The sequence below is a fragment of the Phalaenopsis equestris genome, unplaced genomic scaffold, assembly GCF_001263595.1.
Source record: "Phalaenopsis equestris unplaced genomic scaffold, ASM126359v1 Scaffold000258, whole genome shotgun sequence".
NCBI classification, from domain to species: Eukaryota; Viridiplantae; Streptophyta; class Magnoliopsida; order Asparagales; family Orchidaceae; genus Phalaenopsis; species Phalaenopsis equestris.
In genome coordinates this window covers 41,508-69,489 of record NW_018164700.1, presented here as the reverse complement: position 1 = coordinate 69,489, position 27,982 = coordinate 41,508, and the positions used below count along the sequence as shown (strand labels likewise).

At 35.6% G+C, this 27,982-nt stretch overlaps 1 protein-coding gene across 5 annotated transcripts; it reads left to right on the top strand.

Moving 5' to 3' along the window:
• The first annotated feature begins 10 nt into the window (after positions 1 to 10).
• On the top strand, positions 11 to 26,477 carry LOC110024487. 5 transcript variants are annotated; one of them, XM_020724482.1, is made up of 10 exons: positions 11 to 1,029; positions 4,296 to 4,484; positions 9,661 to 9,753; positions 10,211 to 10,393; positions 10,473 to 10,575; positions 10,648 to 10,836; positions 22,048 to 22,760; positions 22,839 to 24,251; positions 25,955 to 26,214; positions 26,301 to 26,473. In XM_020724482.1, exons 1-10 carry the CDS (start codon positions 799 to 801, stop codon positions 26,329 to 26,331), a joined length of 3,405 nt encoding a protein of 1,134 aa, XP_020580141.1. In that variant the 5' UTR covers positions 11 to 798; the 3' UTR covers positions 26,332 to 26,473. The 5 variants fall into 5 exon arrangements, with proteins under 5 accessions (XP_020580141.1, XP_020580140.1, XP_020580139.1 ...); XM_020724481.1 differs by having other exon boundaries at positions 22,833 to 24,251; XM_020724480.1 differs by having other exon boundaries at positions 10,651 to 10,836; positions 22,048 to 24,251; positions 26,301 to 26,474.
• The last annotated feature ends 1,505 nt before the right edge of the window (positions 26,478 to 27,982 follow it).

The window sequence follows — 27,982 nt, the reverse complement described above, 5'->3', positions numbered from 1 at the left end:
GAGTGCAATAGCGCCCTTTCAACCCGCCGAGCCTGCCTCCTTCAAGGAACGTTACAAAACCTAGAACTGTGAAACCAACCTCTTTCCGTTCTCTCTCTCTCTCTCACTCCAATTCTCTTCTCTCCATGTCTCTCTCTGCTGTCCATGTTTTTATTCCTGTTGTTTTCACCATTTTCTGAGAGCGTAATAGGTGGAGATGGACTATGGATCGGCGGGGTAGGACTCAGCGATCGGCGAGCACTTTCAATATTCCCGCAAATTGGCAGCCCCATTTCAAGAGCCACGGGCTTTGATCGTCGTAACTACGTGTTAGAGGGGCTCTGTTTGTGATCGGAGGGTCCCCTAGGTGTGGGTTGATCGGCTTAATTCTGCCAATGGGAGGATTGGTTTGGGGCCTGGACGGATTGTATGGGCCGTGTAAAAGCGAGGAATGCTGAACCTCTTGGTGTGATTGGAACCTGGTTCTGGTTTATGTTGTGCTTTTAGAATCTTTCTCCACGTCAGTTTTGCGGTGGGGCAACTTTGGAATTTTTTGTCCTTTTTCCATTTCCTTGCGATGATAGAGGCGGGTTGTTTGGGCGAAAACTGGAGGGGTTTTTTTTCTGGTTGTTAATTTTGAGCTGAAGGAATAAATTTTGTTATTCCCTGCACTTTGTTTGTTTCCTGAAGCTTGCCTATTCTGTCTTACCGGTACATTGGATTCAGTTGGCGGCGTAAGAACTGTTTAAAGCTGCTACATTGGAAGAAGGATCTGTGGGGATTACAACAGCTCGTTTAAGTAATCTTTAGTAGCCTGATATGGCCGAGCAGGAAGCCTGTTCGCAGCCAGGCGGGCTGCTGCTAACTGGTCTTCTGCCTAATGAAGCGGGCAATGCGACGCGGGTGCTAGATGCACAGAGATGGTCCAAGCTTGAGGAGAGAATTGCTGAGCTAATAGCTTGTATTCAGCCCAACCGACAATCTGAGGTGCATAGGAATGCTGTGGCCAAGTATGTCCAGTCGCTTATCACCGGCTGCAACCCATGTGAGGTTGGTCTGTTTTTTTCTCTATTCAATAATCTTCTCATAAACAGTTGGTCACTTTATATGAGTAAAGTTTTAGGAATTGTTTGGGTGTAACTTAGATTTATGTTAAGTAGGATTTATCAAATATGATAAATCCGGGATAATCATGGACGACCGAGTTTGCGAGCGACGACGGAATAAATCTGCCTCGGAATCGGATTTAATAAAGCGGGATTTACGTTGGGAAAGAGATGGAACATGAGGAAAAATTGACAGAATGCGAGAAAGTTCGATTTAATGGAGTGTTGGATTTGATGTTCAGTTTTTTGGTGTTTGGTTGGATTTAAGCTAAATTCATCGCTAAATCCTATTAATAGTATGCTACCAAACACTGCCTTCATCTCATATGCACAAACATTTTGTACCAATGAAACTTGTTGTGTATACATGTAAGACGCATGCACTTGTTGAACATGCACTCTACATGCATCAGGCACACTATCGATGAGTTTAATTAAGAAAGAAAGAAAAATTGTAAGACTCATATATTAAAGAATAAATTTTAACTTTAGTGGTTAATTACATAAATGGTTGAACTTAAGTCATCTGTTATCTTTTAATTGAAAATATATTACTTTAATAATTTAATAGTTACTTAATATTAATTTTATTTTTCTTATTCCGCTCTATCTAGTGATATTTTTTATGACATTTATTTTTCATTGTCTTACAAAATAATCAATTTTCTCATCTCCAAACTAACAATTATAATATTAGGTAGCCTTTCTTCTTAAATTGAGTTTCTAGTGTTAAATATTTAAATATATTTATTATTTTATGAGCTAATGAAATAAATTCATTATATTATAAATTTGCTTCATATTATTATGTGCAAGTGTTATATATATTTTTTAATTTCAGGTTATTATATTTTAATGTTGTGTTCGATACATATACATGTCCTTTATTTTTAATGCTAGGTGTGTTTAGTGTCCATGCCATATTGTCTGTCCTATATCTATATCAGAGACCACTGTACCTAATGCTTTCATTCATTTAATAAGTGCAATTTTAGATCTCATTTTTTCTACTTAAATTTAATATCAAAATTAAAAAAAGTTGTATGAACAAGATGCTTTTAAGTCCAAAAAACATATCTTTGCTTTGTTGAAGTAGATGAAAAGAAAACCAAACCAAACAAGTTTCTTAAGCAAATCAATGGCTGAATAGTAATATATGATTACAGCCGAGCAGCAAATTCTCTTAGAAACATTGGGACTGTAATAATTAATAGCAATAAGAGCTTCAGGGCTGTAGCAATTAACAGTAATAAGATCCGCAAGTCTGTAGTAGTCAGATCTTTGAGGAAAAAGATTTAAACTTACAAAATCAGAAATAAAGATGGTTTGTTATGGGGAGTTGAGGATAAACCTTGAGACAGATTGAGACATGCTTTGAAAAAAAAAAAAAAGGCTAAAAAAAGGCTAAAAAAGCTCATAAAATAAAAATAGTAAATAATTCATTAATACACTATAGATTATCTACATATTATTTTAGTAATTATCATTACTATAAAATCATACAATAATAAAAAGAAAGCAAATCTCAAACTTAAACCTTAATCTAAAGTGAAAGTGTGAAAAAAACAAAGAAAGTGGCCGCTTAACATTTAAATACATTACAATGAATGGAATCTGCACAGTATTCACATTGAGTTGTAGATCTTTTCATACAAATTTGCAACCCTTCTCATTCACATCCCTTCCCATTGCGTTTTCTGTCGCTTGTAGGTTTTCTGTTGCTTGCTATTTGCTGAACAGCATACCTGTCAAGTTTGCTCTACTTTGCTATTCTATCTTAAAAATTTAACAGAGATGTAAATTATGGTAGGAATATCAAATAACAAGAGAAATGTTTTTTTAAATTTTTTTTAGATATCAATTTGACTCGAGCCGTGACTGCCTTGGCACTTTACCTTAGACAAAAATTGGTACATGCCTCACTCAGCTTGTAAAAGCATAAGCATCGAGGCAGTTTCTGAGCGCTTTGAGGCATACACTTCAAAGCTACTTAAAGCATGCCGGGGAAACAGAAAACCATAGAAAGGACAGCTAAGTATTTTCGATTTGAATCACAAGATTTTAGAACCATGCCTGTCATTAGGATTTACTAAATTCTATTAAAACCTACTTGAAAATGATTTATAAATCTAGATTTACTAAGTTCTATTTTGTAGCTAAACGAAACCAAAATTAAAATTATGGACAGGCATCTCTTGAATGCATTGGAATAATATTAACATTTATTATTAAAGTAATTATATTCAAGTAAATGCATATTTTCAACCCATTTATGAGCTATCTATTCATAGGGATTATGAATGTATTGTAAAATATATGTATTTGATTTGCTACATTGGCCATCAACCACTGCCTTTTGCCACAACATTGCCATCTGCTGAGACCTTCCAATGCCTTTGAAATATATCATAATAAACACAAAAGTATTTTATTTTGTTTAATTTACATCCGAATGAACAAGTTATGCATTTCTAAAATGCATGTATTCCAATGACTCTACATTTCTAGATAAATGTTCTTTACAAATATCCAATCAAACAATCTCTTAGTTTTTTCATGAACCAGACTATGGAAATATACAATTTACTTCCAAAAAAAAAAAAAAAGATCATCGTATTGGAGAAATTCCACCGGCAAAATAAATAGTTAAATACTGTAATGATTTGAAGACCAGAGGGTTTTCTTTTTATTATTTGTCAAGGACCTTGTGAATGCATAGCAGAGATTGATGATGTTTGGACAAATGAAGAATAAATATTGATTTTTCATATCAAGAAAAAAAAAGTGGCAGAGATACGTGATTAGTGAAATTCCAAGTGTTTTTTTATAGTAATATAAATATGTTTTACATGTCATAAATTTAGTTCTTTCTTTTAAGATATAGCACTTGCATCCATTTTTCATACTGCTTTCTTTTTTTTTTTTTTGGGAAATTTACATACGTAGCATGAAATTCTTTTGTAGTTACATATCTCACACCTAAACTTTTATATTTACATATTTGATGCATTAAGGCTAGCATGAAAAGTTGTATTTTTCTGTTAGAAGTGGTAATAGTGTTATTTTTTATGTGATATTAAAGATTTGAGTTCTATGTTTGTAAATATGAAAGCTTAGGTATGAGATATGCAAGTGCATAAGAATTGTGTGCTATGTATGCAAATGTCTTTTTTCTTCTTTTTCTTTAACAATAAACAATGACTTTTTCAGGTTTTCACATTTGGGTCAGTACCCCTCAAGACCTACTTACCGGATGGAGACATTGATTTGACCGCATGTAGCACTAGTGAATATCTGAAAGATACTTGGGGCAATGCGTTTCTTCAGTTGCTAGAGAATGAAGGAAAAAGTGAGAGTGCTGAATTTCGTGTAAAGGAAGTGCATTACATTCAGGCAGAAGTATGTCTTCGATATGAACTTTGACACATCAGTGCCTGAATAACTCTATCTGAAATGGTTCTGTGCATCTTCCATTTTACAAACCGCTTGTATCCTCTTGAATTGTTTTTAGATCTTGTAAAACTTATCTTAATTTGTCCAAGTCATACAAAGCGATATATATTTTAGTTGTAGATTCTTTGTCTCTTCTTATGTCCTTAGGCTCTTGACGTTCTAATTTTTTTCTTTCTCTGATGTCCAATGCTATTATCTTGTGGAAATTGCATCCTAGTTTTATGAGACATGTTTTTTGCATGCACATGAGTTTCTTCAGTGATTTGCGAACAAGGCAATTTACAATTTTCTCCACTTCATATAATCCACGTTTTTGGTTGATGATAACATTGTGCAAGAATATTTTAGCAAAGGCTGAAATCGTATCTATTCTGTACTACGCATCAAGTTTTCCATTTGATAAACTCTTCCTGACCAATGCTAACAATTTTTTTTCAGCATCTCAAAACGTGGGCCCAAATACAGAAACATGCAAATTTTCGTTAACTACAATCCATTCAAAGTGTTAACTCATCTAACAAGTGACTATTATTTCACATTGATGCTTATTACAATTTATTGATTGAATAATTGGACTGAAGTTATTTCTTAGTAATTTGTTAATTTGTATTTTCCCTTATTCTTCGGCTTACTAAGATGTGGAGAAGGATATGGAATTTCATTACCTTCTATCAATTTATATGAAGTTTCCTTACGAAGTAATATAAGAAGAAATATATTTCTTATTGCCTACTATTTTACCCAAGAAACGTTGAGGTTATTTTCTATGTTTAACTGTTGTATTTACTATTTTACCCAAGAAACGTTAATGGTACAGCAAAATTGTTTAGTTTTTTACTGCAGCAATTTCATACTTTCATTTGTTGTTTGTATGTCTTCTTTTGGTTACTCTGTTAGGCTCTGTTTGGAGTAGCTGCAGCTTCTCAGCTTTTCAGCTGCAGTTGCGTTGCCCCAGGAAGCTGCTGCTAGGAAGCTGACTGCCTGTTTGTTGTAGCTGTGTGAAAATAGCTATGGGACAGCTTTTGCTGGAAAATTGATCATTCCGCCCCTGTTCAGTAAATTTGTTTGTAACAGAACATTGACACACACTTATTTAATAATTTAAAAGCAGAAATTAAAAATAATGATGAATTTATTTTGAAGTTTAAAAAAGCCCCCCTCAAAGCTGATCCTCTACCAAAACAACAATAAAATTGGGAACTAATATCATGAAAAACTAGACCAACAAATGATCTCCACGACTGAAAAGAAGTAAAAAAGCAGCACTGATGCATGAAGTAAAAAATATCATGAATCCATCAATTTCAACAAAATTTCCAAACTGTAAAAAAAAAATGAAAAGTGAAGTCAACAACCAAATAAGAAAAAACACACATGAAATCTATTTAGTGCAGTCTTATCTTCCATTGATAACATACCTGAATAAAATAAGATCTGCAAAACTTATCAGCTATTATTTCTCCATAAATATAAGAAAAAGAACATATAACTGTCAATAATAAGAATTGTGTGCAAGGTATGTAAGTCTCCCACATGTAAATTTGTCTAAAAAAGGAAAGAAGCGGAATATTGAAAGCATGACGGCCTGTAGGTATTTGTCTAAGAAGTTATCAGCATGTAAAAACTTAAACGACACTAATCGATCTCTTCTACTTCTCTTTTCCTAAAGCAGTACACTATCTTGCTAAGCAATGTAGTGGCCCATAAAGGTCTGTAGACATTGTTTATAGCTTGCAAAAATAAATACATCAAAAAGGTATTGAAGCTTTTAAGAGTAACAAAACGATATTGTACTCTAAGTATTGACAAAAATTTAATCAGCATTAGTTATTGCTATAAAGTGTTCATCTTAACTCACAAAGCTAAAACCACTGCTCTTTTCCTGATTGCTCATGATATTCATATCATAACATTTACCTTGATCAAAACTTTTCCCTGTTAATGAGGATAAAACAACATCAGATTCACACAAAGTGAAGAAAAATTTTGGTTTCCATGTTCTAGTTCCATGAAATTTGCTTGGACAATCAAAAATAGCCCACATGACCCATTAAACTATCATGATAACTTGAGAATAAATTCAGGTCATATTTAAATTTATTTAAGTAGCCCACCATCTTGAGAAACTTTTTAATGAAGTTTCTGAAAATACGATCGAACTTAGTGGTTTTAATATCGTAAATAATAATAAAACGTTTCATTTTTACCGTCGCATTAGCAATAAGAAGTTGAGGAGGCTTTAAAGAAAACCAAGGGTGGAAAGTCTGTAGGACCTGATGATATCCCAATTGAAGTGTGCAAATATTTGGGAGATTTGGGAGTTTCTTGGCTTACTAAACTCTTTAATATTATTTTAAAAACTAAAAAGATGCCTGAGGAGTGGAGGAAGAGTATTTTTATCCCATTTTTAAGAATAAAGGGGATGCACAAGAGTGTGCAAATTATAGAGGAATTAAGTTGATGTGTCATACTTTAAAATTATGGGAGAGGGTAATTGAACATAGGTTAAGATGCATCACGAAAATTTCTCATAATCAATTTGGATTTATGCCTGGCAGGTCTACTATGGAAGCTATACATTTATTGAGAGGTTTGATGGAGAAGTTCAGAGATAATAAGGAGAATCTACATTTGATTTTTATTGATTTAGAAAAAGCTTACGATAAGGTTCCAAGAGATATCCTTTGGAGAGTTCTCGAGAAGAAATGTGTTGATATGACTTATATTCAAGTCATTAAAGATATGTATACTAGAGCTGTTACTTGTGTTCAAACTGAAGGAGGATTGACAAAATATTTTCCTATTTCTGTTGGTTTACATCAGGGATCGACTTTAAGCCCATATCTTTTTGCTTTAGGTATGGATGGTCTTACTGGACATCTACAAGAGGATGTACCTTGGTGTATGCTTTTTGCTGATGATATTCTTCTCGTGGATAAAACAAGAGAAAAAGCCCAGGAAAAACTTGAATTATGGAGGTCTACATTGGAGTCTAAAGGCCTTCGTTTAAGTAGAACTAAAACTGAATACATGGAATGTAATTTTAGTAGTAATAGCTCTAGTGACAAAAGTGTGACTTTGGGTGATCAAATTATTAAAAGGTGTGAACGATTTAGATATCTTGGGTCCGTTGTCCAAAGCGATGGTGATATAGATGGGGATGTTAATAGTAGAATTCAAGTTGGTAGGTTGAAGTGGAGGAATGCTTCGGGCCTTTTGTGTGATAGAAAAGTACCGCTAAGACTGAAAGGAAAATTTTATAAGATGGTGGTGAGACCTGCAATGCTCTATGGCGTTGAATGTTGGCCTTTAAAAGAGAAGCATAATAATAAGTTAAGTGTTGCCGGGATGAGAATGATTAGGTGGATGAGTGGCTTTACACTTAGAGACAAAATGCGGAATGAATATATTCGTGATAGGGTTGGTGTAGCTCCTGTGACAGACAAAATTAGAGAAAGTCGTCTTAGATGGTTTGGTCATATTAAACGTCGACCATTAGATGATCTGATTAGGAGAGTAGATGTTTTAAATTCGACTTGTGTTAAGAAAGGCAGAGGTAGACCTAGGAAGACTTGGGCTTATTGTATTAAAAATGATCTTAATTTACTAGAACTAAATGAAAATATGACACTAAATAGGACGCAATGGAGAAAAAGGATTCATGTAGCCGACCCCACGTAGTGGGATTAAGGCTTTGTTGTTGTTGTTGTTGTTGTTGTAGCCCACCATCTGAGCTATATATAAGTTCAGGTCATATGCAAACAACTTTGGATCCAACAGTGCTTGTATTAATTTAGACTTTATATGTTGGCAATTCCTGTAACCACTATCACAACTAGACTCCAAGAATGGTAGTGATGGTAAAAACTTTAAGGGCAAAGATGAAAGTATCATTCTGTAGGCTATAACTATCAATCACAGAAGTTAGAAAGTAGACAGCTTACCGCATATTTATTAGAAGTAGCATGAAAAGGTGGGCACCTGCAATGATAGAAAAATGCATTAATCAGAGTACCATTTAAACATAGGCAAATTATTATTTTTTTTAAATTTATGGAACATTTTATTATTTTATACTCTTTGCTGATTAAGCCATAGAACTCAGTGCTAAGAAATTGTTTAAAAAAAAAAAATCATAAGCTTTCAATTTATGTGATTTACAGCACACGAGAAGTAATACCTAAGCAATTACATAGGGGTTTAAGACTTTTCATGCTGCACGCTGACGACCCAAGCTGGAATCTGCCGGCGCAATCGACAGGCAGATTTCTCTGCAAGTTGCCGACCCAAGACCCTTGCCGGCGGCAAAGAAGAATCAATTCTTAAATTTCACTGTTCGAATTCAGGATCAATTTTCATCTATCCCTACCTCTGCCATCGACTTACCTCAACCTCCAGCCGCGATCTCGCCGACTTCAACCGATCCAAACATTCTTATTGCAACGGTGAAGATTTAACGTCTCTGAACCATCATCGCTCCACCTTGCCATCTAAGGGGCTGACAATCTTGCAGCTCTTTCGCTTGCAAAGACAGTGGGAAAAAGACGGGCGAGAGAGGCAAATAGTATCTGTTACAAGCTCTTCCGTCGACATGGGGCTTCACAGGGAGCGTTCGCTATGGCGAAGGTAATATGTAATATTAGCGGCCGAACGTGGGGCCACGGGGTCTATCCCGCGGCCCACGTTTTTGTTAAAACGCAAAAGCTTTCACTGCGACGCTTTGCCGCCGCCGCTCCAAACGACGTAAAAGTACGTTTGCCTGCCGCGCTGCCCTTTCGCTGCTGCTGCCCCAAACAGACCCTTAGATGATGACTGTTTTATAACATGAAATGTTGGGCGGTAGTCTTTATTTTGCTGAAATTTATGCCACCATCTCCAGATTTGTATTTTTAGCTTATTTATTTATTAATGTTTTAGCCTCATTTGTATTAGTTCCATGAGATCAGTTCCTTTCGTTCAATCCAACATGCCACATCGATGATGTAGCTATGATTTGGGCCTTTTTTATGGTCTTTGATATTTGCAAGACTACTTTCATTGCTCCATAATGTTTTCAAAGGTTTTATGTTGTGAATATTGTTTTCGATTGTACTAATTTTGAACATCATCCTTTCTTTTGCAGGTTAAAATAATAAAGTGTCTCATAGAAAATATTATTGTAGATATATCTTTCAATCAAGTTGGTGGGTTGTGCACTTTATGCTTTCTTGACGAGGTGGGTTAAATGTTTTTTTTTTTACATGACTTTCTTCATTTTCTTTTTGAAATGATTGATCCAAAACTTTTTGGCATTGGCTGGATCAAATAATAGCGAAGAAATTGCATTAAATCTGAGGAATTTAGCGTTTGATTTTTTTGGAGCCATTGTTTTGATTTTTCAACTCCAATTTCATTCCCTTCTTAAATTCCAAGCAACCAAATATAGCCTTACAATTTTTTTAATGAAGCTTTCGACTTAAGTTAAGAACGATGGAGATAGACCTAGAATGACTTGAGCATATTTGTATAAAAAATGATCACAATTTATTAGAATTAAAGGAAAATATGAAACTCAATAATACGCAACGGAGAAAAAGGATTCTTTTAGCCGACCCTCACTTAGTGGGATAAAGGTTTGTTGTTGTTGTTGTTGTTTCTTTACCACCGTACTATTAAACTCCTTGCTTTTATAGGTTGACCTTCTAATAAGCCGGAATCATCTTTTCAAGAAAAGCATAATATTGATCAAAGCCTGGTGTTACTATGAGAGTCGGATTATTGGTGCTTATTTTGGGCTTATCTCCACATATGCTTTAGAGATCCTTGTTCTTTACATATTTCATGTTTTCAATGGTGCCTTTGCTGGGCCATTTGAGGTAATATTGGTTCCTTAAATTTTCTTTTTTGTAATTGTAAAACATATCATACACTAAACTGGATTGTCTGCATTATTAGGTCTTGTATCGATTCCTAGAATTTTTCAGTAATTTTGACTGGGATAACTTCTGTGTCAGCATTTGGGGCCCTGTTCCAATCAGTTCACTTCCAGATATGACAGGTAAGCATATTCTATTATGATTTATTGCTTTCGCAACTTAAATTCTCTTTTTTGTTCCTTCACAAAATTAAGCAGCGGAGCTTCCTCGAAGGGATGGTGGTAAATTGTTCTTTGATAAACTCTTTCTTGAGGCCTGCAGCGCATTTTATGCAACCTCTCTAACTGGTCTAGAAAATCAAGGCCAACAATTTGTATCCAAGCATTTGAATATTATTGATCCTTTACGTACAAGCAACAATCTTGGGCGGAGTGTGAATAAAGGTAACATTACTATTAGAAACTGCATTTATAAGTTTTTTATGTTTGGTTCGAGCCTAACTTTAAAAAATATGTTCATATTTGACTTGTTTAATTTTTTTAATAATTATATTTGGTTTGTACTTGTCTTATTCATATTAATGAACAAATGTTTTAATGAGTTAAATAACTAAACTAAAAATTTGAAAGAGTTGGCTTTTTATATAAAATTATTAATAAGTAATCTTATAAATTTGAATTAAAAAGAAATTGAATAAATTCTTGAATTGTATCTAAATACTTTATGCAATTAAATAAAATGATATAAAAGTTAGGAGAGTAGACGTTTTAAATTCGACTTATGTAAAGGAAGGTAGAGGTAGACCTAAAATGACTTGGACATGATTAAAAAATGATCTTAATTTATTAGAATTAAATGAAAATATGGCACTAAATGGGACACAATGGAGAAAAAGGATTCTTGTAGCCGACCCCACTTTGTGGGATAAAGACTCGTTGTTGTTAAATATAGAAGTTGCTAGCATGTTTTCTTGTAATTAAATAATAAAATAAGAATGCATTGCATTAAATTAATATGCATATTCAATTGTAACAAATTATTTTGCAAAATAGTTAATAAGCTAAAAAAATTATGAATTCTTAGTCGGATAAGAAATATTGTGTGAAAAGCTCAGGACTGTGGAAAGCAAAAACAAGGATTGAAGCTGCTGAGTATTGAGCAGACCATGTTCTGTAAAAGGGTAAAAATATTAAAGATATATGATATTATATAATTAATGTGAATTATACAATTCATAAATAGAGTTTATATATTATCATAATGATAAATTAATCAACCTTAATAAATATAACGGTTTGAATATAATGGATAATGATATATTAATTAATAAATTTGGTTATTTAGCAAATATATATATATATATAATTAATAATTAATCTTAAAATATTAATAATATTAAATTATAATACATTACTATTAAATAAATTCTAATTAATTAATTTTTTTAAATAACATATCATATATGATTTGAGTTATTGTTGAACTTAATATCAAATATTTATCAATTTATTTATTGAATAACAAACCACTTTATTCGTGAACATAAATAGACTAGCTGGACTATCTTTAATTTCTAATTTTTAAAAGAAATGTTTGTTTATTTACTAATATGAACAAATTTGATCGAGCATTAATTATGTATATATATATATATGTATTTTTAGTGAGTGAGTACAAAGAACCCACTTACATGAATTACAGACGTATTCCCCAAAAATAAAATAAAAAGAAACAACTTCTAATCATGGTGGGTGTATTCGGTGGATCTACCGCTTCCTCTTCCCTTGGTTCTAGGGAGGGAGTCCATCAACATACTGAGATGTGGGCTTCAAACTTGGACTATGTTTAAATTTGATTAATTCAACCTTTTATTTTTTTTAAAAAAAATGTTTAAACTTGTTTATTTACTAATATGAATAAATTTGATTGAGCATTAATTAATCCAAGTTTGAATTTTTCATCAAGTGCACCGGTTCATTTACAACCCTATTTATTTTTCATAATTTTTAGATCAAGAAATCTAGTATTGAATATAAAAAATAAACTAAAAAAAAATCAAAGAATAATGAATTAAAGTTTATAACTAATATAATAAAAGTTTTGAAATTGATTTACTATATATATATATATATATATATATATATATATAAAAATAAAACAAAAAGAAACAACTAATCATAGTGGGTGTAGTCGGTGGATCTACCGCTTCCCCTTCCCTTGGATCTAGTGAGGGAGTCCAGCAACATACTGAGATGTGGACTTCCACCCGAAACAATGATACAATCATCCTGAGAGTTACCTAGATCTGACATTCCTTTCATCTTCTTCCTAGATTTGTAAACCTACCAATCATCAGCTAGAGGTAGTCCCGTGTGAACAATAGGTGGATCTTCGATGGAGGTAAACTGCTGATCTGACTCTGCCTGCAACACACCTTGATCCAGACACTCCTCCATAACTTAAGTACCCTCTTCTCTCGCAATAGGTGATTCCAATACACTTCGACTAGCATCTGTTACAATAAAATTCGTAAAATTTATAATATTAGGAAGAACTGCCTCAACAACAGTAGACGGAAGCTACTGGTCTGGTTGGTGAGAAGTAGCCTTTTGAGTCAAATCTCATTCATTATTTCTGGAAGATTAATAGTGTCTGTTATATTTTCCTCCACATGGATGATGTTATTAGGATATATCGATCTCAAATGTGGGTGGAGCCTAAAGCATTTAACAGGGGTGTGCCCACAGTTTATATATATATATATTAAAATTAGGCATTTTTTAAGCCAAATATTTTATTTTATTCACTTAGAACCCTTCACAATGGAGAATATTTTATTTATACCGAATAGTTTATTTTATTCACTTAGGCAGAGGTAGACCTAGAAAGACTTGGGCTTATTGTATAAAAAATGATCTTAATTTATTAGAACTAAATGAAAATATGACACTAAATAGGACTCAATGGAGAAAAAAGATTGATGTAGCCGATGTAGCCGACCCCACCCCACGTAGTGGGATTAAGGCTTTTTTGTTGTTGTTGTTGTTGTACTTAGAACCCTACACAAAATAATGATTTTCTTACCTATCCCATTACTTGTAGTAAATATCCTTGGGTTATGGATATTATTTAGAATATTTAAATGAAGAGCTTATAACAATACTTTAAAGTTTAAACTTCAAAACATTCCCCAACTCATCTTAATACTCATTTACTTATTTTTTATTTTTTTTTTGAAAATTTTCCATCTTTCATCCACTTAAGAACTCACCCATTCTTATGGATATACAACTGCTCGCACTTGCTAAGCAAAAATTTAGTGTGATTGTTAAACTTAAACCCCACGTGCTATTAGTATTGAGGTAAATGGTTATATCCTTTATAAGAAATGATTGAGCTCATTTTCTTACCCTAGAACGTTAGCTTAATTATCCTTTGATCTATCCCTTTGTTATAATCAAACATAAATTCCTGAAAGTTTGTTATACCAAAATACCTCTGAATAACGTTTTTATAGTCCACCTCAACAAGTTTTAGAACTTCAGATCGTGGTCAAATGAGTTATAACAATATTGTAGATAAATAACAATGCAATTTAAGAGATTGAAAGTACATATAACAATATTTATAGCATAAATAACGTAATTCAAGAGTTATAGCACAACATCCATAACATATATAAATTAATATGAAATCTAAATAAATTGGATTAATGAAATAAATGATACATGATGTACATAGATTGTCATGACATAAAGAATTAATTTTTACAATATAGGAATAGCATGTACAGCTGATGAATCTTTGAAGTTACAATATTGTAAAATAAATTTACACATAAACGGTTTATGTAGAATTGTATGTAATCAAATTAACTTAAAATTTATTTTTGAAATGAAATATATAATTTGTTGCAAATTAGATGTAAAGCACTCATCAGATTATGTGTAAGAAATACCTAAATTATCTAAATTTTGTTAAAATATGCAATGGCTGCAAACATAGGGTCCTTATTTGTTGTGACCTTCCTCCACTCTCAAGGATGTTTGGAGTAGCGAAGTTGCTGCCTATTATCAAATAACTTTAACAATTTAAATAACCTAGGAAAGCAATTGTAGAATGAGCTCCTTGTTATCTATAAGGTCTGTGAGGTGCAAGAGGGGTCAGAGTTATATCAGTCGTGGTCTTTGCAGACAATGAGATTTCACATATCATTCAATCTATTATATTCCGACTCGTTGAAAAATTTGAGTTATGCGCCTAATTATCATCTCAGGAACTTTTTCTGCTCTCCAATGAATTACACTATGGCTTCTTCAGGTCACTCAGAGACTTCTTTGATTTATTTTACATGGAGATCAATGCTCTGCGATACTAATCATCTAATTCATCCATGATCCAACACATTGTTGCCTGATTCACAAGTCTTTGAGTAGTGTCATGTTTTATTAGGTAGATAAACAGTCAATGTGCTGTAAAAAAAAAGGCAGAAATTAGTATAATTGGTTATTCAAGAAATTATATGTGTTTAATAAAGTAGAATATTTTTAATTTTACCATCATATAATTTTATAGGAGTATTCAACTGTTGGAATCATGTGCGCTTCCTCTGCTTACTTTTATCTCTCTATCTTTGGAGTTGCTCATTAATCTTGACATATTTAATGGAAAATGATTTCTTTTCATCTATCAACCGGAAGGGGATTACTGGTGCTTGGCATGGTTTCTGTTTCTTTCTAGATGAATCTTTAAAATACCTAGTCAAATTCATTTTGCTCTTTTGATTCCTCCTCTTGTAATCTATTAACTAAGCCTCATTTATTTCTATAATACCAAGATATGAGCTAGAATTTACTATATTCTTAGCCTCCTTATCCGTATATACAAATGGTAAAGGATTGGTCAATTATATACTTCATCTCATATTCCACCTCTGCTTCATTTTTTGTTCCATGCACCTCATTCCCCACCTTAATGAGTGAATGGCTGAGTCAGTAGTTGGCATGTCCTCGCCCCATCATTTTTCTACTGCTCTTTATATCTACAACTCTGAACAAGATGGACCAAAGAACCAATTGTTGCTCTAACCCTTTTTAATTACCCTCCAACTGAGCCTGACCGCTCTCAACTCTTGCTTTAACCTTTTGTAACAGGGAATGGATTGACTGGCAGCTGATAGTTATTCCATTATTTCGCCTGCTTTCTCCTAAAAATGGGGGTACTAACTGTCTTCTTCATAACTTTAGGTGAGATATGCTGCGTAAGAGTATTTACAACAGACTCACAGAAGTCATATTCCTTATATTTTTGCATGTGTAGGATGAACAATCGCCTTTAATTAATAAGTTGGACTTAATTTAAAAATATAACGACTCACCAAATAAATAAAATGCTTTGCTTGATTTGAAATAATGATTCATACTTGCGTTTTGATCCATCACCAATTGCAAAAAATCTTTTCCCATGAGCATTTTGTTGTTTTTTCAACTCAATATTTTTGGTGCTCCTCCAACCAACTTTATGATGGCTTTATTACCCCAATACTATAATGATATGGCCTATTCAATGACAATTTATTGGGTTGTGGCATTCTTTTCCTAGGCAATGGTTTAACAAAATACCAAACACTTTTTTCAGATCTTTCAATTTCTCTCTGAAGACATCCTATTCCATGAGTATAAAAATATGCTTCTTTATCTTCAACTAGTGTGAGTATATCTGTAAAAATAATATGGTCTATCATGATTGAGAATGACGCTTTCTACAAAACGCGTAACTCAAATTTTCAGATACTTTCTCTGTTAGTGCACTTTAGAAATGCTCTCTTTAGGGTTGAATTCTTGAAATTTTTGTCTCCATCTCGTATGCTATTAATCGCATACTCCCATACATTCTATCTAATTCCCTTTCAATTGATAATTTTCCATATTTTTTATCAGTGATCAGTGCAAATTTAATAATTCCAAAAGTTGTCAGTGCCTCCTCCTTTGTTTAATATACTAGTGTATCCATTATTCTCATCATCATCAATCATTCACTGTTATAGTTAATGAATTAGGGCTTCAGAAAATTGTAGTTCCGGACATTTCAAGAACTAACTGAAAGGGATCTCTCATAATTGACGTTAGGTTTGTAACCTCAAATTATCTAACCATTTCTTCATCACCTGCATACATAGCGAAACAACTCTAATTAGTCAATTCTGAAAGAGATGGTGAGGGCAAAACGATGCAATTAGAATTTTAGGTAAATAAAGTCTTAATTAATAACTTTAATGCTTTAATATTGTTGTAGTACATGCATTTTTCGTTAGCTTTCTTGCTTTCATAGGCTTGACCATTTACTGAGTTTTGTAGCTCATTCTTTATTATTATATTATTTTTTAGAGTGAATTGCAGGTCAAAAGTTAACATCTTCATTTACATATTGACGTGGGGCTCCCTAAGCTGTTGAACCTGTTGGACCTCCTGAACCAGCTCAGCCAAGGGGTTGCAAGGCTAGCCGGTCCAGGTTTATTGGCTATGGTTGCCGTCCAAGGGGAGGGTCCTTCCCCTTCCTAGTTATCTACTAGATATATGTTATGTTATTGTCAGTGGGGTTTAGTTTTTGATTGAGTTTTTTGTCAGGATAGCCTCCGACGTTCCATTTTTCTCTTCTAGGTTTGTATCCGAGGACAAGTGGTGCCCGACTGTATCTCGCTCCAAGGTAGTGATTATCCTGCAAACGACAGCTCGCTACTCTTCCACCTGTGCACCTTCCCTTCCCCTATTTTCCCTACCACCAGCCTTAAACCCCCTTCTTGCTGCCGTCGCAACCCATACAACACCCTCACTACTGCTGTAATACCTTTCCTCCCTGCTAGCCTCCCAGCCAACTACCGCCACCTTCACCATGCCCACCTACTACTGCCGCCCCCTCATTCTTGCTTTCCAGTGCCATTCCAGCCTTCTGCTGTGCCCACAATTAGGGGTGTAAACGAAAAAATATCACAGTTCGTATTCGGTTCGTTTATATTGCGAACAAAAAAAGTATATTCGTGTTCAGCTCGTTTACTTAGCAAGTTGAACACCAGCTGCTCGCGGACAAAGAGTCGTTTTGACAACCCTAATATGAAAACATCATTTAAATATAATTTAATAATTTTTTTTTCTAGTTTTTAATTAATAATTTTAATTGATTATAAATCTTTGTAGCTTTATAGTCAATTAAATTTTTTAAAAATACTATTCATCAATATATATATATATATATATATTAAAAAAAATGGTCCAAAATGTGTCGAACACGAACAAACAAATCTTTGTTCGTGTTCTGCCCGTATACATATCGAGCACAAAATAAATATTTGCGGTCGGCTCGTTAATTTAACTAATGAATCGAACACGAGTTTCTTAAGTAGCCGAACACACACTGTTTTGACAACCCTACCCACAAACTCCAATCAACCCCTCTACCTGCTGTCCAACCACCATCCACCATCGCCCTAGGGCGTTTTTTATGTTTGTGTTTTTATTTTTCTATTATTAAGGGTGTTTGTAACCCCTATTGAGTTTCAAAAGTAATATTTGTAATTTATTGTGGTTTGAATTAACTATAGTATTATTTGGTATTAAAACTAGTCTAACCCTAGTCTTAACTTAGGGTTTCCCGGCATCTGCTTTACCCCCACCAATAATTTTCTTTCTTATTTCCAAATCGTAGCCAAACTTTGACCTAACCCTAAATTCTTCTTGCTGATTTATAAAATCAACAACCCTAAATCAAAATTTTCACCTTCTTTCACCTCCCAACTCTAAAACCTATTCATGTCGTTAAGGTGATGTATGTCCGAGCCTACCTGGTGAAAGATATATCGAGAGATCTGTCGACTTAAATGGAGATTTGCAGACATTGAAGATGAAATCCAGGGGGATATTACTCTCAATCGTGACCGGGAAAATCAAAACGGCGAAAGAGACGAGAATTTCAACCCCTTTTATAGGGAGGATTTCAGTGATGAAGAAGAAATGTCACGACATTTTAGAATCCAGTTTCAAAGGAGGCCGAGAGAGGAGGCCCTCTATGGAGGACACAGGGATTGCGAAATAAAGATAGATTTATGAGTGTTCGATGGAGTTATGAATCCAAACGACTTTATTGAACGCTTCAATCATTTTAGAGGATCTTCAAGTACAAATTGATGTCATAAGATGAAAGGGTGAATCTTGCAACTATCAAATTGAAAAAGAGCGCCTTCTTGTGGTGAGACAACTTGCAGAGGCAGAGGCAGAGAGAAGAAAATGATAAGATTACAAAGTGGGAGAAGATGCAGAAGACGATGTAGAGGAAATACCCACCTTCTCACTACCATCAGGATATGTTTCAAAGATTCCACCTGCAACAGAGAGACTTATCAATGGAGGAGTTTACGATACAGTTTGACCACGTAGAGATGGTATGATTTGGTCTAGCTAGAGGAACATATCATAGCTCGTTATCTGGGAGGCTTGAAGCCCTCTATTAGCAAAGTGGTGTGGCTGCAGCCTTATTGTTCTTTTGAAAATATCAAAACCTAAGTATTGAAAGTGGAAAGACAGTAGAAGCAGGAGCAGAAAACAACCACCAGTCAGACAACCACCCACTGTTGGAGACGCCAACTGGAGCACACCTTAGGAAGTTGAGAAAATTGGTTCAGATAAGGATAGAGCCACCCCCAGTGAGAAGAAGCTTGAGAAGAGTAGCACGCCTACTACAGTTCATGCCAAAAAATACTTTGTATGTCACAGAGTTGGGCACATCGCCTCCAACTGCTCGACAAGCCGAGTTGTATCTTTCACTGAGTAGAGCGCCGTAGAGGAGTTTAGCTACGAGGAGACCGCAGGGGAATAGGGTGAGATGTATCATCTTTCTCTGGATGATGGAGAGGAGCTCGTGGTTTGCTCAGTCCTATAGACTGAGAATGCGAGGGATTTGTAGTGGTTTTGTCATAATATATTCTACTCGTTGCATCATGAATGTAAATGTATGAAGTCTCATTATGGATGGAATAATAAGAACATGAGATCTGCACATATAGTGGGGAAGTTGGGTCTCATGATTCAGAGGCACTCCAAACCATATTCTTTGACGTAGCTGAAGAAGAGCAAGGTCAATATTGACCGGATGTGCATAAGTGGAGTTTTCGATCGGGAGCCAGCTATAGGATCACGTGCGGTGTGACGTATTACCCATTAATACCTGCTACATGTTGGGCAGACTGTGGTAGTTTAACCGTAGAACTTAGTATGACGGATTCAAAAACATCTACTCTTTCACCAATGATGGGAAGTGCATAGTCCTTATCTCTTTGTCGGAGCCCGAGATCACAAGTGCTCTTGCCAACAGAGCAACATAAGTGGGAGCAGTTTTGGTGACAAGGAAAGATGATAGGTTTGAGACACTTGCTCCAGACATGGGACAATCACGATAGAGAGCATTTCAAGATATCACGATCGAAACCATACCACCATGGCTACCACCTTTCGGGGAGGTTCTGGTTACCCTCTCTTTAGATCAAGTTGAGTGACCTTGGATTACTTTGAGAGGATTGAACAATATTCACATAACACACGGGCCTAGCTCAGTTCAGTAGGGGACTCCCAGAAGATTGGACCAATGTGGATGTTTGCTCGTGAACGGGGAAAGATCCTCAGATGCGTTGGGGGACGGTACAATCGCTAGTGGGATCTAGGTGCTTCGTGTACCGCGGTAGTAGAGCCTTCAACCCCAGGAGGTTACAACAGCTCCATCACCTGCAACGTGCAAACAAAAGCTTCGAAGAATTAACTATCACCCCAACACCTGGAGACTGATGCGGGCCTCCTCAGGGGGCTAAATGGTTGAACCTCCCGAACCGGTTCAACTAATGGGGGAGCAGGGCCGGCCGTCCATATTTATGTGTCAGGGTTGTTGGGCAAGGGAATGGTCCTCTCCCTTTTTAGTTTTCTACTATATATATTATGTTATTGTCATTAGATTTCAATTTCTTATTAAGTTATTTGTCAGGACAGCCTCCAACATCCCCCTTTTCCCTTCTTGGGTTGCTTCTGAGGATGAATGGTGCTTCAACTGTTTCTCTCTCCGAGTTGGTGATTATCCCCGACTTCCCCATCCTCCTCAACTAGCCGCTCGCTGCTCTTCCACCCGCGCATCTTCCCTTCCCCTATTTTTTCTACCGCCAGCCCTATTTATCCTTCTGGCTGCTTCAATCCATAGAAAACCCCCACCTGCTGTTGTAATACCTTTCCTCCTTCCCAGCCTGCTGCCACCAGCTCTCAAGCCTCCCAGCCAGTTGCCGCCACCCTCCCCTCTGCCTACCGGTTGTTGCTACCTCCTCGGTCCTTACTTCCAGTGCTGCCACCACGCCATTCCAGCCTCCTGTTGTGCCCCAGCCTACAACCAACCCCTACCATCCACCACCTTTGCCATCACCCTAGGGTGTCTTGCATGTTTGTGCCGTTAGTTTTCTATTATGTGATTTTTCTATTATCAAGAGTACTTGTTTGTAACTCCTATTGAGTTTTAGCAATAATATTTGCATTTTATTTGTGATTAGGGTTAACTCTGGTAACACATATGTTAGAAGTACTTGTCAATTGCTCCCTAATTTTGGCTTTATGCTTCACGTTATATTTTGTTTTATTATGTGGGGTCTTTTAGTTCTTAAATTAACTATTGTTTATGCTCCCTAATTTTTGGCCATAGCTTGTTTTGGTCCCAAATCAACTATGTTTTGGAGCCAAACCACGTTGAACCGACCATAGACTATAAATGCCTAGCCAAATCGATCATAAACTAAACTGAACGGAGGTAAACACGAAGAAACAACAGTTTGGATGTTGTAAAATTTATTTTTGCATCACTGGGCTTCATTTAGCTATGTTTTGTTGTGTTGTTTTGTGTGAGATAATCACTGCTACCTTTAAAAGAGGTGGACAAGTTGCTCTGCAAGCATATCACCCATGTTTGAAATTCATTGCTTTCCTTGAAGAGGTTGGCAGGTTGCTATGCTAGCAAATCACAAATGTTATCAGGTGTGCGCTCCGCATAGCACTTTTGTTGCATGTTTTTCGTACATGATTTTAAGACTTTTGAAAAAGCAATAATTTGAAAATTACTGCTAAACGAGGTCTTACTTGTTTAGCGCATTTTTAGTTGTCCTTTGCTTGTGACTTATGCAGCTCTATATTAAACAGGTTCTTGTTTTTTTATTCTTCATGTTTTTTAAAGAAGAGGGAAGCTCAGTAAACCAAGAAGAAGCCTTCTTTGGATCTTGAAAAATTTTTATTAAGACTTTCTCTAAATTACTCCATAGTAGTCAGTTTAATTCAGGGTGTTTAAATCTCCATGTTTTTCCTCTACAGCTCAATAGTACACCCACAAAACCTTGTGTTATATGAGACTGAATTTACAAGCTCATTAACCATTAGTTTCTCATACTTGACAAATTCTAATGGGGCAGTGTATTCATGAAATGACACAAAGATACTTTGCAATGGCAATATAAAGAATGGAAATTTGTCTAAACCTTTGGCTGAATAAAGATTTTATGGAGTTTGTTAAATTAGATTTTCTAGTTCTGATTTCATCTCTCGATGGTCTGTGTATCATTGTGAACAATTGGTATACCTTTACAGGAAACTTCCGCAGAATACGCAGTGCATTTGCATTTGGAGCCAAGAAGTTGGCCAAATTACTTGATTGTCCAGAAGAGAAGATGATTGCTGAAGTCGATCAGTTTTTTATTAACACTTGGAAAAGGCATCGAAGCAGTAATCGACCAGATGTTCCTATCCCTAGTATTCACTTCTTGCAACCCTTGGTAAATCGCCCAAACGAGGGTTCCGATAATTCCAGCATAGGACTGAAGGTGAGTGATGTTCATCAGGTTGGACAGGGCCGTGTTTCAGGTGGTTATGCTTCTGAGAAGAATCAGGAAATTTCAAGTACTGATCATTCTGTTAATAACAATGGAAAGAGCAAACTCCGGTTTTCAAGGACGCGGTCTTTTCCCGAACTTACAAGAACAGTTACCGTCGCCTCATCTCATATAAAGCATAATAGAAATTTAGATACAAGCAAAATGCACGATGAGAATCTAATATCTGAGCATACCAGCAGAGGAATAATCATGGATTCTGAAATTCCCAGTGTTCAAAGTGCAAGATTTTCTTTTGACGATTCGAAGTTTTTTAGGCAAACATCATCTTTTCAATGCCCTGAAGTTGCTACTGTTTCAACCATAATCTCAAATACTTATCTAGATGATTCTGGTTCTACAGCTATGAGGGCAGGGCCTGCTTATGATTACAGGGCTTCGCAGTTGCAACAGCAGAAAGGGCAGGATCTGGTAAATATTACGGCATCTTCTTATTTACCGCTTTCTTTGTCTCCTGTTCTAGCTTCAACTGATTATGCACAGATAAAGTTGACAGGAAGTTCTCCATCCAACATTACATTGATGAACCCTTCCAGAGGATCTGGTATGCAGTTTTTTCAAAACTTGGATTCATCTTCTAATTCCGCCCAGAAAAGTTCCGAAGAAGCTGTTGCTGTCAATAAGAATTCCAGCAAGCCTAGTCCTGAGGATGATGCTGGGTCCATTGGTGGATTTGAAACTGAAAATGAAGGGTTGCAGATTCAATCTGGTGAAACGCAGCACCTTACTGCAACTAGGTATAACTGCATCCCTACTGCACGAGGAAATGCATCCTGTACATCTGCTACACAAGGCAATGATATAGTTGCAGCTGAAAGTAGCGGACGTAAAGATGATCATCCTGATGCATTCCAGTATCAAACTGGTAGAGCAAATGATGTCAGTGTCACTGACAGCAATGAAAATTTGACGTTTGTTACCTCAACACAGTCGGGCTCTTTCAGAAGAAATCATTCCTCAGATACTTCAGAGGATTTAAGGGTTACCCAAACAGGAAGTGATAAATGGTTAAGAAAACCACATCTTTCTGAAGTTACCACTTCATTGTCCGGTAATCTAAGTAACGGGGAGCAATTTGCTGATGCTTTGGAGCACATCTCATCGTCTCCGGAAGGTGATGAAAGTGGAGATTTTTTTTCTCCTTTATCAGTTGCACATTCTTATTTTGAAGATCATGCTTCTCCTTTGGCTTCCCCACATGTCAGGAACCAAGTACCTGGATATGAAGCTGCACAAATAAGTGTGGTGGATACCTCGACTTTAACAAAGCCTGTGGTTGTTGGGAGTTCACTGCAGATGGTGGTAGATAATTTAAGTGTTTCTCTTGCCGTTGATCCTGTAGGTCCACTAGATCCATTCTCAACCGAGCGTTCTGCGTACAATTTTCCAGCTGTTCCAGCTGATGGGGTGAATTCTGTCGGTTCAATAAACCAGTTTGATGAAGATGGTGGAGAACAAAATTGTGGATCTCGATCATATCAGGACATTGATATTGCAAAGAATTATAATCAGTCTGAGGGTCACTTGAATTCTGTGGATTTAAGTACCACAAGAGCTGCATCTGTAGAGTCGTCTGAAGTGCTCGATGGTGATTTTTCTAGCCATTTGCAAAGCTTACAATACGGAAGGCTCTGCCAGAACACCCTAAATTATGGACTGTATTCGTATTATCTTCCTGTTATGGTGCCATCAGTATATTTACAGGGTTATCATCCACTGGATGGCTCTATTAGACCATCCACAGACAACATCAACTTTCTAACCCAGACCATGGGCTATGACCCCCGGTTAGTACAGCTTGCTTCTCTGCAATCAGGTCCTAGCTGGTCATCCGGTGGTTATGATAGATATGAAAATGAGCGTCCAAGTTTTAGGCCTGGTACTCGAACATACGGAAATCCAGTAAGTATTATCCTCACTTTTATTATGGTTTTTTCTTTAAACTTTTGATCTTATAGTAGTTTACTTCCGCCAAAGTTTATCGTCATAGCATTGCTTCATGGAGGCTGGCTTGGCATGGCATTAGCTTTAATGCAGTCATGTCTTCATTATTGTAGTTGTCTTTGGGTTGATTAACAAATACTTATATAGACAGTTTGGACCTTTAGCATACTCGCGGTGATGTTTTGATAATAATATTTTACACTATGCTTTGTTTGATCATTGTTATTCTGGAAAGTGGCAATCATTGTTAAGTTGATAAATGCTTCATTGTTAAGTGTGGGCGGGGTGGGGAATTCCTTCCGCATTAATAGTTGGCTTTTTGATGCATGCAATAGTTTACACAATGCCAACTATTGCACATATTGTGGGAGCTATTTATTAGTATTTATGTGTCCAATCTATGACAGAAACATTGGGAGGCTGTGTAGTGGATCATAAGGTACATGAGAAGTACAATTAATTATTCACTGAACCCTAAAAGTATAAAGAATATTTTGATGCAAAGTGGGGAGCTGACACAGGTACATGAAAAAAATACTACAATGTACGGTAAATCTTCTTCTAAGGAGGTACCCCCATCAATTGTGTGTCAATATAGTTATATTATCAATAACATAAGCTAAATATATAGCTGTCATTGAAGCCATGGAGATAATCTAGCTCAAATGTTTTCAAGAAGAATTAAACCAATCATAAGAAGATTTTATTGTAACTATAAAAGTCTTATTCATTTGTTGCTTTGTAAAGTCTTAGGTAAACTTTATGAATAATGATACGAATGTTTTGTATTGAGAAGTATTTAGGCACCGGCCGCTAATTATATACATAAAAAATTATATTTCATTGGGAGATTATTAAGATATGAAGATTACTTGGCTTGTAGAAGAAACTTTTACCTAACTATCCTTAGCTTCTATAAATCTATTACCAATCATCTTCCAACATTATAGATTACTTGCCATAATCTACCTAGTGTAAATTCAAGTTTGTTATCAATCATTTCTAAGCATTATATAAGGAGATGATTTCATTATGCTGAAGCACCCAACAACTACAAGCAAATAAAAGAGAGAGGAGGGAGGGCTTAAGCTTTTAATTTTAATATGGAGAAACTATTGTAAAAAAATGATCTTAATTTATTAGAATTAAATGAAAATATGACATTAAATAGATTCATGTAGCCGATCCCATATTGTGGGATTAAGGCTTTGTTGTTGTTGTTGTTGTATGGAGAAACTATTGTAGCAGGAAGAGAGTATATGGAGAAGCTCTCAAGTGGGAAGGGAAGACGAAGATAATAGCACAAGTAACATCTTATTCTTCATATTCAACCATTATTTTCACAGAAGGTGTATGGATTTTCTCCCATTCATTTAAATGAGAAAGAAATGATTTTGATTCTTAACTTGGGTGTGAAAATAAATTTTTGATGTGTATTATCTTTTAATATTTACTAGAATATTGTATTTCTATGCTGCCATAGGCATAGGTGAATATCACCGAATAACGTAAACTCATGGTTTTATGATTGCATTCTTTGATGCTTATTTTCAATAGATTTTACTCAAAATTTCATCACCATCCAAAGAAAAGGCATGTAATTTCATTTTCTCTTAAAATTTAGTTTTGGTATTTGATTCTAACCATTCCTTTATCTTCAGAGACCTTTCTTTCGAGATCAACGTTTCTCTGGCAGAAGAAACCACAGGGGCCATCACTCTTATGTCAGGGTTGATAGGAAAGTCACAGAAGGAAGAAGGATCAATTCTCAGGCGCAATGTGGAAGTCTCCCAGATGATCGGAGGCCTTCTGATGTAAATCAAACAAGCAGAACAGATGAGCAGAGTCATGGAGCAGCAGACAGAGGAGGCTTCTCTGCTCATTCTTCTCCCAAAAAACCTTCCTCACCACATAACGAAAGGTAGCAGTTTCTTTTTCTTTTTCTTTTTATTCTCTCTTATTTTGTTTATACATAGATTTTTCATTTGAAATAATTGTAAATTACAGTCAACAGAAGTCAAATATGGCCTCCTTTTGAATCTTAGATTTGAATAGGATGGTGGTGGTTACCACAAAATTTGGTATTCCTTAAAATAGCAATGAGGAAAATTTGTTTTTGGGTAGCTTTTTTGATTATTTTTTGTCCCAGGAAAGACTTGCAAAGTCAACATTTGGTTGGCTGACAAAATTATGTTCTTATTTATGTTTTTTTTACAATAATATTCTTCAGAAAAATTGTTTTTGAAAAAGCATAAGGGAAACTATTTGTGGCAATTTGTTTATAGTTTTGCTTCTCAAACACATTTATAATCTTTATATTTGCCCTTAAATTTTTTTGTTATTTCCTAGATTTCTATACCAATAAGTTTTTTTTGCTCTGCTGGATTTATTAGAATGTGATAATTATATATATGTGTGTGTGTGTGTGTGCGCCACCAGCCGTGGTCTGTTGGCAGAACAGTCTCTTTGAATGTTTAAGTCTCCTCAGGTCATGGGTTCAACTCAACCTCTGGTCAGTTTGCCTGCAGTGAGGGCAGTCCTCGAATAGATGGACACATTAGGGTGGCTAGAGGCTCGTATAAAACTCTCTGACCATTCTTTTTTAAATATATATATATATATATATCCTAAAAAATTATCTTAATCATGCACAAATCTTGCGAATCTTGATTTACATTGGGGCTAAGAGTTTCACATATTTAATTAACTATACTCCAATGCAAATGCAAATGAGCTGTTTTGGTAAGATGAGTCAACTGACATCAAACATTGTTTGATTTGACTCCAAGTGAGCCAATATCATGCGTTGAAAGTAGAATAAGAATTTTTTAGTAATGTTTTTATCGAGCAAATGATCTCTAAATTTAACAAGCTTATAGTTAAATCAAACGTTCTATTGAGGCGAATTCATCAAGTTCAAGATCATTTAATTTTGACATCAAGGTATTTAGATACCCATAAAACATCATCCGATCAAAATTATCACTCTAGGTCGTCTGATGGATTGATTTGGATTCATGCAATAATTAAGAGGGATTTTGTTCAAAAAATTTATAAATATAACCCCACTTCTTCCATGAGGGGGATCTTGACTGGAAGGAGAAAGCTAAAGGAGCTCTAAGCTTTTGAGGGTCCAAAGCTTTACCATTGTTGGACCACCGTTGTCTGGCCATCGCCATCACCAGACCATCGCCATCGTCGAACTACAACTACCCAACCACAATCATTATCGACGGACCACCTCTACCAAGCCGTCACCATTATCACCACCGAACCACTGCTATTGGGTTGTCATTGTCAAAACATCACAACTAGACCACCACAGTCGTTGTAGCAAACCATTGTTATTAGGTTCTCACCACCGTTTGACCAATGCCATCAGGCTGCTATCATCGCCGAATTATCGCCCCTGTCAGACAACTGCTATCTGGCCATCGTTATCGGATTACTGTTGCCCGGTCACCATCGTCACTGCCATTGGACCATCAGCGATGTTGGACTATCATTGCCCGACCACTATCGTCGTCGTTGTCAAACCACTGCCGCTGCATTACTATTAACTACGACGCTAACATCAGATTTTTTGGCGCACAACCTCTACCATCAGTTTTACTACACAACATCTAGGTCGCCGCTTCCCTATCGTATTTTGTCGTTCCTCTAGCGGAAGTCACATCGATAATCCCATT